This window comes from Coregonus clupeaformis, chromosome 25, assembly GCF_020615455.1.
Source record: "Coregonus clupeaformis isolate EN_2021a chromosome 25, ASM2061545v1, whole genome shotgun sequence".
NCBI lineage: Eukaryota > Metazoa > Chordata > Actinopteri > Salmoniformes > Salmonidae > Coregonus > Coregonus clupeaformis.
Genome location: NC_059216.1, coordinates 19,182,526 through 19,198,807, shown reverse-complemented (window position 1 = coordinate 19,198,807; position 16,282 = coordinate 19,182,526). Strand labels below are relative to the sequence as shown.

Below are 16,282 nucleotides of genomic sequence, written 5' to 3'. Positions count from 1 at the left end.
AGACATACATGTTCAGTATGGCAATGATGCCAACACAGAGAGGAGTTGGCTCAAAGCACAGACAGACTGGACCCACCGGGCTATAAGATAAGATAGATAGTATTATATATATATATACAGGTGTATAATAAAGCACATATAAAGTACTATCTAATCAAGCCCACCCCTACACCTGCCACCTGCTTTCCCATTGTGTATACTGCTCAGCTCTACACAGGCAGGCAGGCAGGCAGGCAGGCAGGCAGGCAGACAGACAGACAGACAGACAGACAGACAGACAGACAGACAGGCAGGCAGACAGACAGACAGACAGACAGACAGACAGATCAGCTCCTCACCGATCAGTGGACAGTGAAGCTCACACAGGTGTAATGGGGGTGATACGGGTCCAGACAGCTCCCACTACCCTCCTCATAAAGCTCAGGAATAGCTGTGCTTGCTAACATCCCCAAAATAGAATATGTAATCTTCTCCCTGATAATATGGCCAGTGAAAAGAACAGTGGCCTTGTAGGGGTCCAGACAACTCCCACTCCCTGTGTAAAATGATTTTGGACTGGCATGCCTCATAAGGTTCCCTTTCTAAATCTTGTAATTGGTTTGAAAAATATATTAATTGATCTACAAAAACAGACAGGTCTGGACAGATTCAAAATTTCAGGTTTCAGTTGACAAATTTGATGCCAGACGGCCAGGATTAGCTTTGCCTTTACTCCCCATCTGAAAGATAATCTGGGGGAAAGACTGCTATAATCTGTATCTCTTGTCATTGGTTTGGAAATAATCTGGGTGGAAAAACTGCTATAATCTGTATCTCTTGTCATTGGTTTGGAAATAATCTGGGTGGAAAAACTGCTATAATCTATGTAGCTCTTGTCATTAGTTTAGAAAATAATCTGGGGGAAAGACTGCTATAATCTGTATCTCTTGTCATTGGTTTGGAAATAATCTGGGGGGAAGACTGCTATAATCTACAGTATATAGCTCTTATAATTGGTTTGGAAAACAATCTGGGGGAAAGACTGCTATAATCTATGTTGCTCTTGTCGTTAGTTTGGATGGATGGAATATGCTTGGATTTTCTTCTGTGATATTAAAATGGCCACTGAAAAGAAGCAGCTTCCCTGATCAACTCAACACAGCTTTTACCCTCTCTTCCACCCTCACCTCCTACACACTCTGCTCTTCCACTGCTCTCTCTCTCTCTCTCTCTCTCTCTCTCTCTCTCTCTCTCTCTCCCTCTCTCTCTCTCTCTCTCTCTCTCTCTCTCTCTCTCTCTCTCTCTCTCTCTCTCTCTCTCTCTCTCTCTCTCTCTCTCTCTCTCTCCCCACACCCCTTCCTCTCCCACTCTTTCTCTCTCTATTTCTCTCTCTCCCCCCCCCTTTCTTCTCCCTCTCTCTATGCATTTCACATTGCAGCTGGACAATCCCCATGTGATATGCAAACACTACCCACAGGTATGGATGGGTCACACACTCTTTAACCCTCCCATTGCTGAATGTCCCCTGCACTCCACTCAGCTCCACCCCTAACCTGATCATTGCAAATGTCATCACAGCAACCAATCATTGACTTGATAACCAAGGGGTGGGCAATTTGCTGTCCAATGCGGGCTTAAGTTATTCAGGTTTCACTGTGAACCTCCAATCAACATATTCTTGACTCAAATTATGTTCCTATGGGAACACTCACATTATGTTCCAATTACCATGGTAACTGTATCAAATCTCATTACATGGAGTACCCACAGAGATAGCAACTGCCCTTTCCTTGAGTGTCCAATGTAGTGTTGTATTTGTAGTATTTGTAATGTAAGTGCAATAATAGTGTATTTGACAGTTTGTGTCAGAGATATGTGATTTGAATACCAGCTCTGTATACTATCTACAGCAGGGCTCTTCAACCCTCTTCCTGGAGCTAGGAGTCCTGTAGGTTTTCACTCCAACCCTCTTCCTGGAGCTAGGAGTCCTGTAGGTTTTCACTCCAACCCTCTTCCTGGAGCTAGGAGTCCTGTAGGTTTTCACTCCAACCCTTATAACCTAGCGCACCTGATTCTAATAATAAGCTGTTTGATAAGCTGAATCGGGTTAATTACAACTGGGGTTGGAGTGAAAACCTAGGGGAGGGTAGCTCTCCAGGAACCAACCCATCATCAAGCTTTGATTATTTGAATCGGCTGTGTAGTGCTAGGGCAAAAACCAAAACGTGCACCCAGGGGGGGCCCAGGCCTGAGTTTGGGAAACACTGCTATAGAGTATCAGTCAGGATAGAAGTCATACATTCTGGTAACACTCTAAGATTCAGCACTCAAGTGTTAAATGTTTGTCTTCATGTTGGTCTTGATGATACATCATACTACTGTTGCCTGGTCCTAGATCAAATATTTCTGTTTGGCCAACTCCTATGGTTGTTGTCATGCCAGATTTGGGACCAAAGGACTTTACTACAAAGCAGGATTCAAGGAGTTAGCCAGCTAACTTGCCTGAATATTCTGAAAACGTTTTAGTTTTTAGAAAGATAACCTTGAAATGGGCATGGTCTAATTGACTCAACGACCAAAAACACATATCTACTGCGTGTGACTAGCTTTCTTAATGAACCAGAAAATGAAGAGTTATTTCTGGATGTTTATCAAAGTTAGCTGGGTAGCTCATTGACCCTGCTTTGGAGTGTACCCCTCTGGCTACATCATAGTCACCCACCTCAGACCAGAGCACATTCTAGCTAGCCTCATGTCCTCTGTTCCATGTTTTCACTAGGCTCATACTGACGATACCTTATGATGGGAGAACGTGTGTGTGTGTGTGTGTGTGTGTGTGTGTGTGTGTGTGTGCATACATTCTACAGTTGCCTGGTTCACCTTTGACCCCACGTCAGCCCACCCTGACATCATCCTCTCCAACGACAACCTGACGGTGACGTGCAACAGCTACGACGACAGGGTGGTCATGGGTAACTCCGGCTTCTCCCGCGGTGTGCACTACTGGGAGATCACGGTGGATCGCTATGACAACCACCCGGACCCTGCGTTCGGGGTTGCCCGGGGTGACGTGCTGAAGGATGTGATGCTGGGAAAGGACGACCAGGCCTGGGCCATGTATGTGGACAACAACCGCTCCTGGTTCATGCACAACAACTCACACACCAACAGGTACGTCACCTGGTACACAACTCACACACCAACAGGTACGTCACCTGGTACACAACAGAACAAACCAACAGGTACGTCACCTGGTACACAACAGAACAAACCAACAGGTACATCACCTGGTACACACACAACTCACACACCAACAGGTACGTCACCTGGTACACACACAACTCACACACCAACAGGTACGTCACCTGGTACACAACAGAACAAACCAACAGGTACGTCACCTGGTACACAACAGAACAAACCAACAGGTACGTCACCTGGTACACAACAGAACAAACCAACAGGTACATCACCTGGTACACACACAACTCACACACCAACAGGTACGTCACCTGGTACACAACAACTCACACACTAATAGGTACATCCTCTCACATCACCTGGTACATACACAACTCACACCAACAGGTACGTCACCTGGTACACACAACAACTCACACACCAACAGGTACGTCTCCTGGTACACACAACAACTCACACACCAACAGGTACGTCACCTGGTACACAACAACTCACACACTAATAGGTACATCCTCTTACATCACCTGGTACACACACAACTCACACACCAACAGGTACGTCACCTGGTACACAACAACTCACACACCAACAGGTACGTCACCTGGTACACACAACAACTCACACACCAACAGGTACGTCACCTGGTACACAACAACTCACACACTAATAGGTACATCCTCTTACATCACCTGGTACACACACAACTCACACACCAACAGGTACGTCACCTGGTACACAACAACTCACACACTAATAGGTACATCCTCTCACATCACCTGGTACATACACAACTCACACACCAACAGGTACATCACCTGGTACACAACAACTCACACACTAATAGGTACATCCTCTCACATCACCTGGTACATACACAACTCACACACCAACAGGTACGTCACCTGGTACACAACAACTCACACACTAATAGGTACATCCTCTTACATCACCTGGTACATACACACAACTCACACACCAACAGGTACGTCACCTGGTACACAACAACTCACACACTAATAGGTACATCCTCTCACATCACCTGGTACATACACAACTCACACACCAACAGGTACGTCACCTGGTACACAACAACTCACACACCAACAGTTACGTCACCTGGTACACAACAACTCACACACCAACAGGTACGTCACCTGGTACATACACAACAACTCACACACCAACAGGTACGTCACCTGGTACACACAACAACTCACACACTAATAGGTACATCCTCTTACATCACCTGGTACACACAACAACTCACACACCAACAGGTACGTCACCTGGTACACAACAACTCACACACCAACAGGTACGTCACCTGGTACACACAACAACTCACACACCAACAGGTACGTCACCTGGTACACAACAACTCACACACTAATAGGTACATCCTCTTACATCACCTGGTACACACAACAACTCACACACCAACAGGTACGTCACCTGGTACACAACAACTCACACACCAACAGGTACGTCACCTGGTACACAAAACAACTCACACACCAACAGTTACGTCACCTGGTACACAACAACTCACACACTAATAGGTACATCCTCTCACATCACCTGGTACATACACAACTCACACCAACAGGTACGTCTCCTGGTACACACAACAACTCACACACCAACAGGTACGTCACCTGGTACACACAACAACTCACACACCAACAGGTACGTCACCTGGTACACAACAACTCACACACTAATAGGTACATCCTCTCACATCACCTGGTACACACACAACTCACACACCAACAGGTACGTCACCTGGTACACAACAACTCACACACCAACAGGTACGTCACCTGGTACACACAACAACTCACACACCAACAGGTACGTCACCTGGTACACAACAACTCACACACTAATAGGTACATCCTCTTACATCACCTGGTACACACAACAACTCACACACCAACAGGTACGTCACCTGGTACACAAAACAACTCACACACCAACAGTTACGTCACCTGGTACACACAACAACTCACACACCAACAGGTACGTCACCTGGTACACAAAACAACTCACACACCAACAGTTACGTCACCTGGTACACACAACAACTCACACACCAACAGGTACGTCACCTGGTACACAACAACTCACACACTAATAGGTACATCCTCTTATATCACCTGGTACACACAACAACTCACACACCAACAGGTACGTCACCTGGTACACAACAACTCACACACCAACAGGTACGTCACCTGGTACACAAAACAACTCACACACCAACAGTTACGTCACCTGGTACACACAACAACTCACACACCAACAGGTACGTCACCTGGTACACAAAACAACTCACACACCAACAGTTACGTCACCTGGTACACACAACAACTCACACACCAACAGGTACGTCACCTGGTACACACAACAACTCACACACCAACAGGTACGTCACCTGGTACACAACAACTCACACACTAATAGGTACATCCTCTCACATCACCTGGTACATACACAACTCACACCAACAGGTACGTCTCCTGGTACACACAATATCTCACACACCAACAGGTACGTCACCTGGTACACACAACAACTCACACACCAACAGGTAACAGAAATGGAGCGACAACATAGCCACTGGGTCTCCATGTCTCTCAATGGGAGGTACTATGTGTTTTACACGTGAATCAGTGTTTTGCTTCTACATACTTAACATGTGAAATATAAAATACGATAGTAAGGAAACGTGTTGCTGGATCTGTACAATATACGGAGTGCATTTGATGTGTAGGTCTATGTGTGTAGGTCTATGTGTGTAGGTCTATGTGTGTATGTCTATGTGTGTAGGTCTATGTGTGTATGTATTCTTGCTCAGTGCATAGTGTGTGTGTTTGATCTTCTCCCTCTGTGTTTCTGTGCGTCTCTTCAGGACGGACGGGGGCGTCAGTAAAGGGGCCACAGTAGGAGTATTGTTAGACTTCACCAGAGGGATCCTCATCTTCCTCATCAACGATGAACAGCAGGGTCCTGTGGCCTTCGAAGGCATCGAGGGACTCTACTACCCTTCTGTCAGCCTCAACCGCAACGTACAGGTAACCTAGAAACAACGTAGAAACGTTACAGCCCCAACGTAGAAACAGCGCTATACCATTACCAACCAGGTAGCCCAAAAGTAGAAACGAGTAGAAACGAGGTAATGTCGCCACAACATATAAACGCTGTTCTAATGTCGAGGTAATGTCGCCACAACATAAAAATACTGTTCTAATGTCGAGGTAATGTCGCCACAACATAAAAATACTGTTCTAATGTCGAGGTAATGTCGCCACAACATACATTAGAAACACTGTTTAATACCAATCAGGTAGCACCAATGTAAAAAAAAAAAAAATATGTTACAATAACCAGGTAGCCCCAACGTGGAAAACAACTTTTATACCAAGCTGCGTAGCATCTCCGGAGCAGAGAAAAGTCTGAAGAAGCTACACAATAGCGTCTACGAATATGTATGAAATTATCCCTGCCTCTAGACAGCTTCTTCATCTATATTTATTTGTATTGATGACTGTGTAATGGAGTGTTTGCTGACACCAGCAGTGGTGACGTGATTGTACTCCTGAGTGGCGCAGTGGTCTAAGGCGCTGCATCGCAGTGCTAACTGTGCCGCTAGAGATCCTGGTTCGAATCCAGGCTCTGTCGCGACCGGGAGACTCATGGGCGGTGCACAATTGGCCCAGCGTCGTCCGGGGTAGGGGGGGGAATGGCCGGCAGGGATGTAGCTCAGTTGATAGAGCATGGCGTTTGCAACGCCAGGGTTGTGGGTTCGATTCCCACGGGGGGCCAGTATTAAAAAAATGTATTCACTATCTGTAAGTCGCTCTGGATAAGAGCGTCTGCTAAATGACTTAAATGTAAAATGTAAATGAAATAGCTGTCTAGTTCTCATTTAGCTCAACAGTTCCACCTGGTGGTCAATACCTGCAATTACATCTTTCTACAGCTAGTTCTATCTGCTTGGTGAAATACACCTTTTTGCTGCTAAGACATGAGGAGGAGGAAGAGGAGGAGGAGGAGGAAGAGGAGGATAATGATGGTGATGATGATGATGACGATGTTTGTCCTGTGTTCTGTAGGTGACCCTGCACACTGGCCTGCCCATTCCTGACTTCTACACTCCGGGGGAAGCAGACCTGTCTGGCTCAGTGTGTTAAGGAGTTGACTCAGCACAGCAGTGAAGCAGGATAAGACAAGGGTCTGCATGCCAAATGGCACCCTATTCCCTATATAGTGCACTACTTTTAACCATGGCCCATAGGGACTATATATGGAATAGGGTGCCATTTGGTACTCAGAACGGGCACCAGGCTGCTCAATTTCTGGGCTCTCTAGGGTTACGTCCCAAATTGCACCCTATTCCCTATATTTGGCACTATTTTTGGCCAGACTTGTGCCAAAAGTATTGCATTACATACGAATAGGGTGGAATTTCAGATGTACCGTAGAGGGATAATTTAACTCACAGCCATGTACACAACAACGTGTCCCCAATCCCTCTATAGACCAGCCAACCAGCCGCATAGTCTTACATCGCCTGTCGGTCGTGGGACTAGTGTTGGATTGGAGTGACGTCGACTGACAATGCTCCTGACCCCTGACCTCTACAGATCACCAGACGGTCCGGACCCATAGCCTTGACTGTACAGTACAAGACTCTCAATACTCAGCCATACATGTACATACTGCTCCGTAACCACGGATACTCACCCATACATGTACATACTGCTCCGTAACCATGGATACTCACACATACATGTACATACATACATACTGCTCCGTAACCATGGATACTCAGCCATACATGTACATACTGCTCCGTAACCATGGATACTCAGCCATACATGTACATACTGCTCCGTAACCATGGATACTCAGCCATACATGTACATACTGCTCCGTAACCATGGATACTCAGCCATACATGTACATACAGACTGCTCCGTAACCATGGATACTCAGCCATACATGTACATACTGCTCCGTAACCATGGATACTCAGCCATACATGTACATACAGACTGCTCCATAACCATGGATACTCAGCCATACATGTACATACTGCTCCGTAACCATGGATACTCAGCCATACATGTACATACTGCTCCGTAACCATGGACACCTGGAACTCTCACCTGGAAATGGAACTCTGAGCTTACTGTCCTGTCTTAACATGTAAAATATTATGATTGGGTTAAAGTGAACCAGCTTCATCCATCTAACCAATCAAAGAAGACTACTATTCATCACCAGACTCTAGAACCCTGCCCTTTTAGTTCTGGTTCTAGAACTCTGTAGAGGACAACAATGTTATCAAAGACTTACAGGGACGATCAGGGTTTGGGTCAATTTCATATCAATTCCAGTCAATTCAGAAAGTAAACCTAAATTAAATTCCAAAGTGTCCTTGTTGAAGAGAGTTGGAATTGACATTTCAGTGTACTTTCTGAATTGACTGGATTTGAAATGGAATTAACCCCAACCCTGTGTATCCACCATAACAACACTGCCATGTATCCACCATAACAACCATGCCATGTATCCACCATAACAACACTGCCATGTATCCACCATAACAACCCTGCGTTGTATCCACCATAACAACCCTGCGTTGTATCCACCATTACAACCATGTCATGTATCCACCATAACAACCCTGCGTTGTATCCACCATAACAACCATGCCATGTATCCACCATAACAACCCTGCCATGTATCCACCATAACAACCATGCCATGTAACCACCATAACAACCATGCCATGTATCCACCATAACAACCATGCCATGTATCCACCATAACAACCCTGCCATGTATCCACCATAACAACCATGCCATGTAACCACCATAACAACCATGCCATGTATCCACCATAACAACCATGCCATGTATCCACCATAACAACCATTCCATGTATCCACCATAACAACCCTGCGTTGTATCCACCATAACAACCCTGCGTTGTATCCACCATAACAACCCTGCGTTGTATCCACCATAACAACCCTGCGTTGTATCCACCATAACAACCCTGCCATGTATCCACCATAACAACCCTGCGTTGTATCCACCATAACAACCCTGCCATGTATCCACCATAACAACTCTGCGTTGTATCCACCATAACAACCCTGCGTTGTATCCACCATAACAACCCTGCGTTGTATCCACCATAACAACCCTGCCATGTATCCACCATAACAACTCTGCATTGTATCCACCATAACAACACTGCCATGTATCCACCATAACAACCATGCTATGTATCCACCATAACAACCCTGCGTTGTATCCACCATAACAACCCTGCGTTGTATCCACCATAACAACCCTGTCTTGTATCTGCGGGTCATGGTAATAACTCGGTGGTCTCTAAATGTTGCCATGGAGAAGCAGTGATGTTCTACTGCTATTCTACTGCTACACACACACACACACACACACACACACACACACACACACACACACACCTCCCGCAACAGCAAACATGGTACCACTTCTCCACACCATAATTTCATCAGAATCCTTGAAGCATTTCTGTCCCACCAAACATACACTCACACACACACACACACACACACACACACAGTACATTCAAGAGACTAAAGAAACGCACATTGGTGAATTACCCTTTATGACAGCCAGGGGGAGCAGAAGAGGACAGAAGAGGCCACTAAACTCAATCTACCTGTAGAAGGCTGACGGTGAAGGATGCAGTGATCCCCTGACAGAAAGCAATGGCTTGCATCCCAAATGGCACCCTACTCTCTATATATAGTGCACTTCTTTTGACCAGTAGTGTACTGTACTACATAGGGAATAGGGTGCCATTTGTGACTGAACCCATTGGACTGTGTTGCTATTGTGTTCTGTAAATTAGACGCTACCAGTGGCTTTGCTTGTGTGAACCTGAACCTTGTCCGTAGTTAGTAACACAACTAATTACAGTCCACTTATTCTATCCTGCTACTGGAACTAAACAGGCCTTTTATTTATTGATCCTATTGGGCGTCCAAAAAAATGGCACCCCATTCCTTATATGGTGCCCTACTGTGAACTACTGTACATAGGGAATAGGGTGTTATTTGGGACGTGCTCAACCCTCTGTTTTTTTTCACCACAGCGCAGCTGTCAATGATGTTTCTAAGCGCTGAATATATGTGCAGTGTGGTCTATGGTTACGTCCTGAACGGTACCCTATTGACTATATAAAGGCCCATAGGGCTCTGGTCAAAAGTAGTGAGCTATATAGGGAATAGGGTACCCTTTGGGACGTTTCCACTGGCAACTGGCAAGAGGCGGTATAATTGAAGCAGATCTATTATTATTATTGTTATTATACAGTTTTATTCTGCTATTGCTATGAGTATGACCAGTAGGATGGGGGTGGTGATGATGATGGGATGCGGCAGGTAGCTTAGTGGTTAAGAGCATTGTGCCAGTAACCGAAAGGGGTCGCTGGTTCTAATCTCCGAGCCGACTAGGTGAAAAATCTGTCGATGTGCCCTTGAGCAAGGCACTTAACCCTAATTGCTCCTGTAAATCGCTCTGGATAAGAGCGTCTGCTAAAATGACTAAAAATGTAAATGTAAATGATGATGATGGTGACAAACAACAATGAAAATGCTTGACGTTTCACTCCTACATTACAGGCTATTTTTTAATAAGGTGCTACTAATAGTTTTTGTACTATCATTCATTAACATTTTCTTACGTGAAGGAGATGGATGTAGATGTTTTTTTAGTTATTGATGTTATTAGTTATTCACGTTATTAGTTATCGATGTTATTAGTGGTGTTTAGACGGAGAGCGTCTTCGTTGGGGATTTTCCACGTGACATTGTTGTTCCTTATTTCTAACTTTAATATGAATTTAATAACGAAGGGGCTATCCCATGAAGTGCTGTTTCGTGTCATTAAAAGCTGTGTAGTAGTGTGACGTGTGCTGGCTGCTGTCAAACTGTACAGGAAATATAGAGATCACGCCCTAGTATAGCCTGGGTACCATTCTGTTTCTGCTATCATTCCGCTCTTTAGTCAACACGTTTTTAGCTTGACAAGGAGTGGCACGGAGCACAAAGTAAACAAACTGGCACCCAGGCTAGCGCCAATGGGTTGATGGGCTACAAAACCTTTTTAAATAAAAAAAGACAAAGACAGGATTTAAACATGCTCTGCCTTGTCAGAGCTTCACGGGTGTTCCGTTATACCCAGAACAACTCTTGATAAACCTGCTATAGTCTTTACCTCAGCACGCAGCTTCTCGCGTCCCAAATGACACCCTATTCCCTATTTAGTGCACTACTTTTGACCACCAGGGCCCATAGAGCTGTGGGCTAAAGTAGTGCACTATATAGGGAATAGGGTGCCATTTGGGACATATAATCACATTAGTGACACCTGTCATTCACCCTGACTTACTGTATGCTCTGGGATTTCATATTGGTAAAGGATACTTTCAAGTGATCCTTTTAAAATCCCTGTGGGCTAACTACAGTATTTTCAAGAGAATTCCAGAGCCATGGTAAGAGGATGCTGCATTGATGTCTTGAGGCATCCTCTTTGTAAGCATATCCATTTGATGTCATTAGGAATCATACAAAGCCTACTACAGGGTGGTTTGGATACAGTCATCATCCATCTTCCAATGTTTTTATTTTGGGTGTTGGTTATTTTGGGTGTTGGTTATTTTGGGTGTTGGTTATTTTGGGTGTTGGTTATTTTGGGTGTTGGTTATTTTGGGTGTTGGTAGGCCTATGGAAATGTATTTTATTCAGTGTAATGAATCATGTAATGCCACAGCAGCAGTGTAAAGGCTATATTGGATGCATGGTCTTGTTGCATGACTGAGTGGAAGGCCCACATTTAACCATGACTCTGAACAAAGCTACCGGAGCAGTAGGCCTAGTGTAACCATGACTACTGGAGCAGTAGGCCTAGTGTAACCATGACTACTGGAGTAGTAGACCTGGTGTAACCATGACTACTGGAGTAGTAGGCCTAGTGTAACCATGACAACTGGAGTAGTAGGCCTAGTGTAACCATGACTACTGGAGTAGTAGGCCTAGTGTAATCATGACTACTGGAGCAGTAGGCCTAGTGTAACCATGACTACTGGAGCAGTAGACCTTGTTTAACCATGACTACTGGAGCAGTAGACCTAGTGTAACCATGACATAGGGTAGGCCTAGTGTAACCATGACTACTGGAGTAGTAGGCCTAGTGTAACCATGACTACTGGAGCAGTAGACCTTCAACCATGACTACTGGAGCAGTAGACCTAGTGTAACCATGACATAGGGTAGGCCTAGTGTAACCATGACTACTGGAGCAGTAGGCCTAGTGTAACCATGACTACTGGAGCAGTAGACCTTTAACCATGACTACTGGAGCAGTAGGCCTAGTGTAACCATGACTACTGGAGTAGTAGGTCTAGTGTAACCATGACTAATGGAGCAGTAGGCCTAGTGTAACCATGACTACTGGAGCAGTAGACCTCGTTTAACCATGACTACTGGAGCAGTAGGCCTAGTGTAACCACGACTACTGGAGCAGTAGGCCTAGTGTAACCACGACTACTGGAGCAGTAGACCTAGTGTAACCAAGACTACTGGAGCAGTAGTCTAGTGTAACCACGACTACTGGAGCAGTAGGCCTAGTGTAACCATGACTACTGGAGTAGTAGGCCTAGTGTAACCATGACTACTGGAGCAGTAGGCCTAGTGTAACCATGACTACTGGAGCAGTAGGCCTAGTGTAGAGATCCTGGTTCGAATCCAGGCTCTGTCGCAGCCGGCCGCGACCGGGAGACTCATGGGCGGCGCACAATTGGCCCAGCGTCGTCCAGGGTAGGGGAGGGAATGGCCGGCAGGGATGTAGCTCAGTTGATAGAGCATGGCGTTTGCAATGCCAGGGTTGTGGGTTTGATTCCCACGGGGGGCAAGTATAAAAAAAAAAAATATGTATTCACTAACTGTAAGTCGCTCTGGTTAAGAGCGTCTGCTAAATGCCTAAAATGTAAATGTAAATGTACCATGACTACTGGAGCAGTAGGCCTAGTGTAACCATGACTACTGGAGCAGTAGGCCTAGTGTAACCATGACTACTGGAGCAGTAGGCCTAGTGTAACCATGACTACTGGAGCAGTAGGCCTAGTGTAACCATGACATAGGGTAGGCCTAGTGTAACCATGACTACTGGAGCAGTAGGCCTAGTGTAACCATGACTACTGGAGCAGTAGGCCTAGTGTAACCATGACATAGGGTAGGCCTAGTGTAACCATGACTACTGGAGCAGTAGGCCTAGTGTAACCATGACTACTGGAGCAGTAGGCCTAGTGTAACCATGACTACTGGAGCAGTAGGCCTAGTGTAACCATGACATAGGGTAGGCCTAGTGTAACCATGACTACTGGAGCAGTAGGCCTAGTGTAACCATGACTACTGGAGCAGTAGGCCTAGTGTAACCATGACTACTGGAGCAGTAGGCCTAGTGTAACCATGCCTACTGGAGCAGTAGGCCTAGTGTAACCATGACTACTGGAGTAGTAGGCCTAGTGTAACCATGACTACTGGAGCAGTAGGCCTAGTGTAACCACGACTACTGGAGCAGTAGGCCTAGTGTAACCATGACTACTGGAGCAGTAGGCCTAGTGTAACCATGACTACTGGAGCAGTAGGCCTTGTGTAACCATGACTACTGGAGCAGTAGGCCTAGTGTAACCATGACATAGGGTAGGCCTAGGGTAACAATGACATAGGGTAGGCCTAGGGTAACCATGACTACAGGAGCAGTAGGCCTAGTGTAACCACGACTACCGGAGCAGTAGGCCTAGTGTAACCATGACTACTGGAGCAGTAGGCATAGTGTAACCATGACATAGGGTAGGCCTAGTGTAACCATGACTACTGGAGCAGTAGGCCTAGTGTAACCATGACTACTGGAGCAGTAGGCCTAGTGTAACCATGACTAATGGAGCAGTTGGCCTCGTTTAACCATGACTACTGGAGCAGTAGGCCTAGTGTAACCATGACTACTGGAGCAGTAGGCCTAGTGTAACCATGACTACTGGAGCAGTAGGCCTAGTGTAACCACGACATAGGGTAGGCCTAGGGCAACCATGACTACTGGAGCAGTAGGCCTAGTGTAACCATGACTACTGGAGCAGTAGACCTAGTGTAACCACGACTACTGGAGCAGTAGGCCTAGTGTAACCACGACTACTGGAGCAGTAGGCCTAGTGTAACCATGACATAGGGTAGGCCTAGTGTAACCATGACTACTGGAGCAGTAGGCCTAGTGTAACCATGACTACTGGAGCAGTAGGCCTAGTGTAACCATGACTACTGGAGCAGTAGGCCTAGTGTAACCATGACTACTGGAGCAGTAGGCCTAGTGTAACCATGACTACTGGAGCAGTAGACCTAGTCTAACCATGACTACTGGAGCAGTAGGCCTAGTGTAACCATGACATAGGGTAGGCCTAGTGTAACCATGACTGCTGGAGCAGTAGGCCTAGTGTAACCATGACTACTGGAGCAGTAGACCTAGTGTAACCATGACTACTGGAGCAGTAGACCTAGTGTAACCATGACTGCTGGAGCAGTAGGCCTAGTGTAACCATGACTACTGGAGCAGTAGGCCTAGTGTAACCATGACTACTGGAGCAGTAGGCCTAGTGTAACCATGACATAGGGTAGGCCTAGGGTAACCATGACTACTAGGGTTAGGCTATAAAGGGGTTAGCACAATGCATCTCCAGACCTATAGAGAGGTAACATGCGCCGCCTGGTCTACCAGCTGAGCTACAGAGGACCACAACATGCGCCGCCTGGTCTTGCTCCGTGGCTGAGTTAAATCTTCATTAATGCCATTGCCAACTCTCTAAACACTTAGTGGTTTTTCTGTCTGCCTCTTTTGTTGAGTCATTATGGAGACAACTAGACAGACTCTTTACCGCAGCTGCACTCTGCCCAAAAGATCCTCACAGGCCTATGGACAGAGAAAGAGAGAGGGTCAGAGAGAGAGACAGAGAGGAGAGGGGAAGGGGGGGGGGTCTCATCTAGGATCCAGGCCAAATAAAGACAAAGATGGTAATTATCCCAATGTTTCATAACTCTTCCAGCATACACATTCGATTTTCATTCAGCCCTCTTTTTGTAAGCTTGTTGTTATACAATTTTAAGACTGAAATATTGATATTTGATTCAACCAAATGCACTTTGTAGATACTGTCGGTAAGCATCAACTTGATTTAGATCATTTTTTTTAATGAAGGTTGATTTTGAACCATTGGTGTTATTTATCCATACGCATTTACATTTTGTATCTGAACCAGCTGTAGACAAAGGTGTCTAATCATTTGAGTCATAAAGGTGCCTACCCAAGAGATGATGAGTTTAAAGAAATGCACATTTGAGCAAAGTACGGTGGTGTATAAAAACAAAGTGTATCCGTAGTCCCAACAACACACCTTTCTTTTACTGTCCTAATTTATCATTCTAGAAATGTGCATACAGTCGCTGGGCGACGACATTGGCAGTTTATTTCAATATACAGTATAGAGTTATAGGCTACCCTACGCTGCGCGTGCAGAACGCTTTTAAAATCCAAAGTGATAAATTGACGGTCTGCTTGGCAGATTATATAAAATGGCGGAATGTCCTTAAACATTGTTGTAATTTACATAGCCTCGCCTACTTACTTATAAATGTACATATAGTACACTGAGTGTACAAAACGGCAGCGCTGCTGGGGTTTTCCCGCTCAACAGTTTCCCATGTGTGACAAAAAGAATGGTCCACCACCCAAAGGACATCCAGCCAATTTTGACACCAACTGTGGGAAGCGTTGGAGTCAACAACTCAATATTAGGAAGGTGTCCATGTTTTTTTTTTTTTACACTCAGTGTATATGTCAATAAAGACAAATGTTGAAATTATTATTATTCGAAGTGTTACTATTACTGATCTCTTTGTGTTTTCTGTATCTGTGAATATTCAATAAATTATAGGTGTCCAAAAACATTTTGCCTTCCTCAAATATTTTCTCTGTGCTGTGCTATGGC

General features: G+C 45.4%; 2 protein-coding genes across 5 annotated transcripts in view; one reads left to right on the top strand and one right to left on the bottom strand.

The window, feature by feature from the left end:
* Positions 1 to 9,816, top strand: part of LOC121539105 (E3 ubiquitin-protein ligase TRIM9) — an 80,073-nt gene extending 70,257 nt beyond the window's left edge. For 2 of the 4 annotated variants that reach the window (XM_041847361.2, XM_041847359.2), the window contains 4 exons: positions 1,418 to 1,456; positions 2,847 to 3,150; positions 6,092 to 6,254; positions 7,296 to 9,816. In XM_041847361.2, the coding sequence (XP_041703295.1) occupies positions 1,418 to 1,456; positions 2,847 to 3,150; positions 6,092 to 6,254; positions 7,296 to 7,373 (584 nt within the window). In that variant the 3' untranslated portion in view covers positions 7,374 to 9,816. The remainder of the gene's footprint in view (positions 1 to 1,417; positions 1,457 to 2,846; positions 3,151 to 6,091; positions 6,255 to 7,295) is intronic. The other 2 variants (XM_041847362.2, XM_041847360.2) reach the window with 1 other exon arrangement.
* On the bottom strand, positions 8,601 to 9,862 carry LOC123481889. The gene is made up of 2 exons (XM_045207526.1): positions 9,778 to 9,862; positions 8,601 to 9,686 (listed from the first exon to the last, which is right to left on the bottom strand). The coding sequence occupies exons 1-2, from the start codon at positions 9,808 to 9,810 to the stop codon at positions 8,601 to 8,603; spliced, it is 1,119 nt and encodes a 372-aa protein (XP_045063461.1). The 5' UTR covers positions 9,811 to 9,862.
* Between the last annotated feature and the right edge of the window lie 6,420 nt (positions 9,863 to 16,282).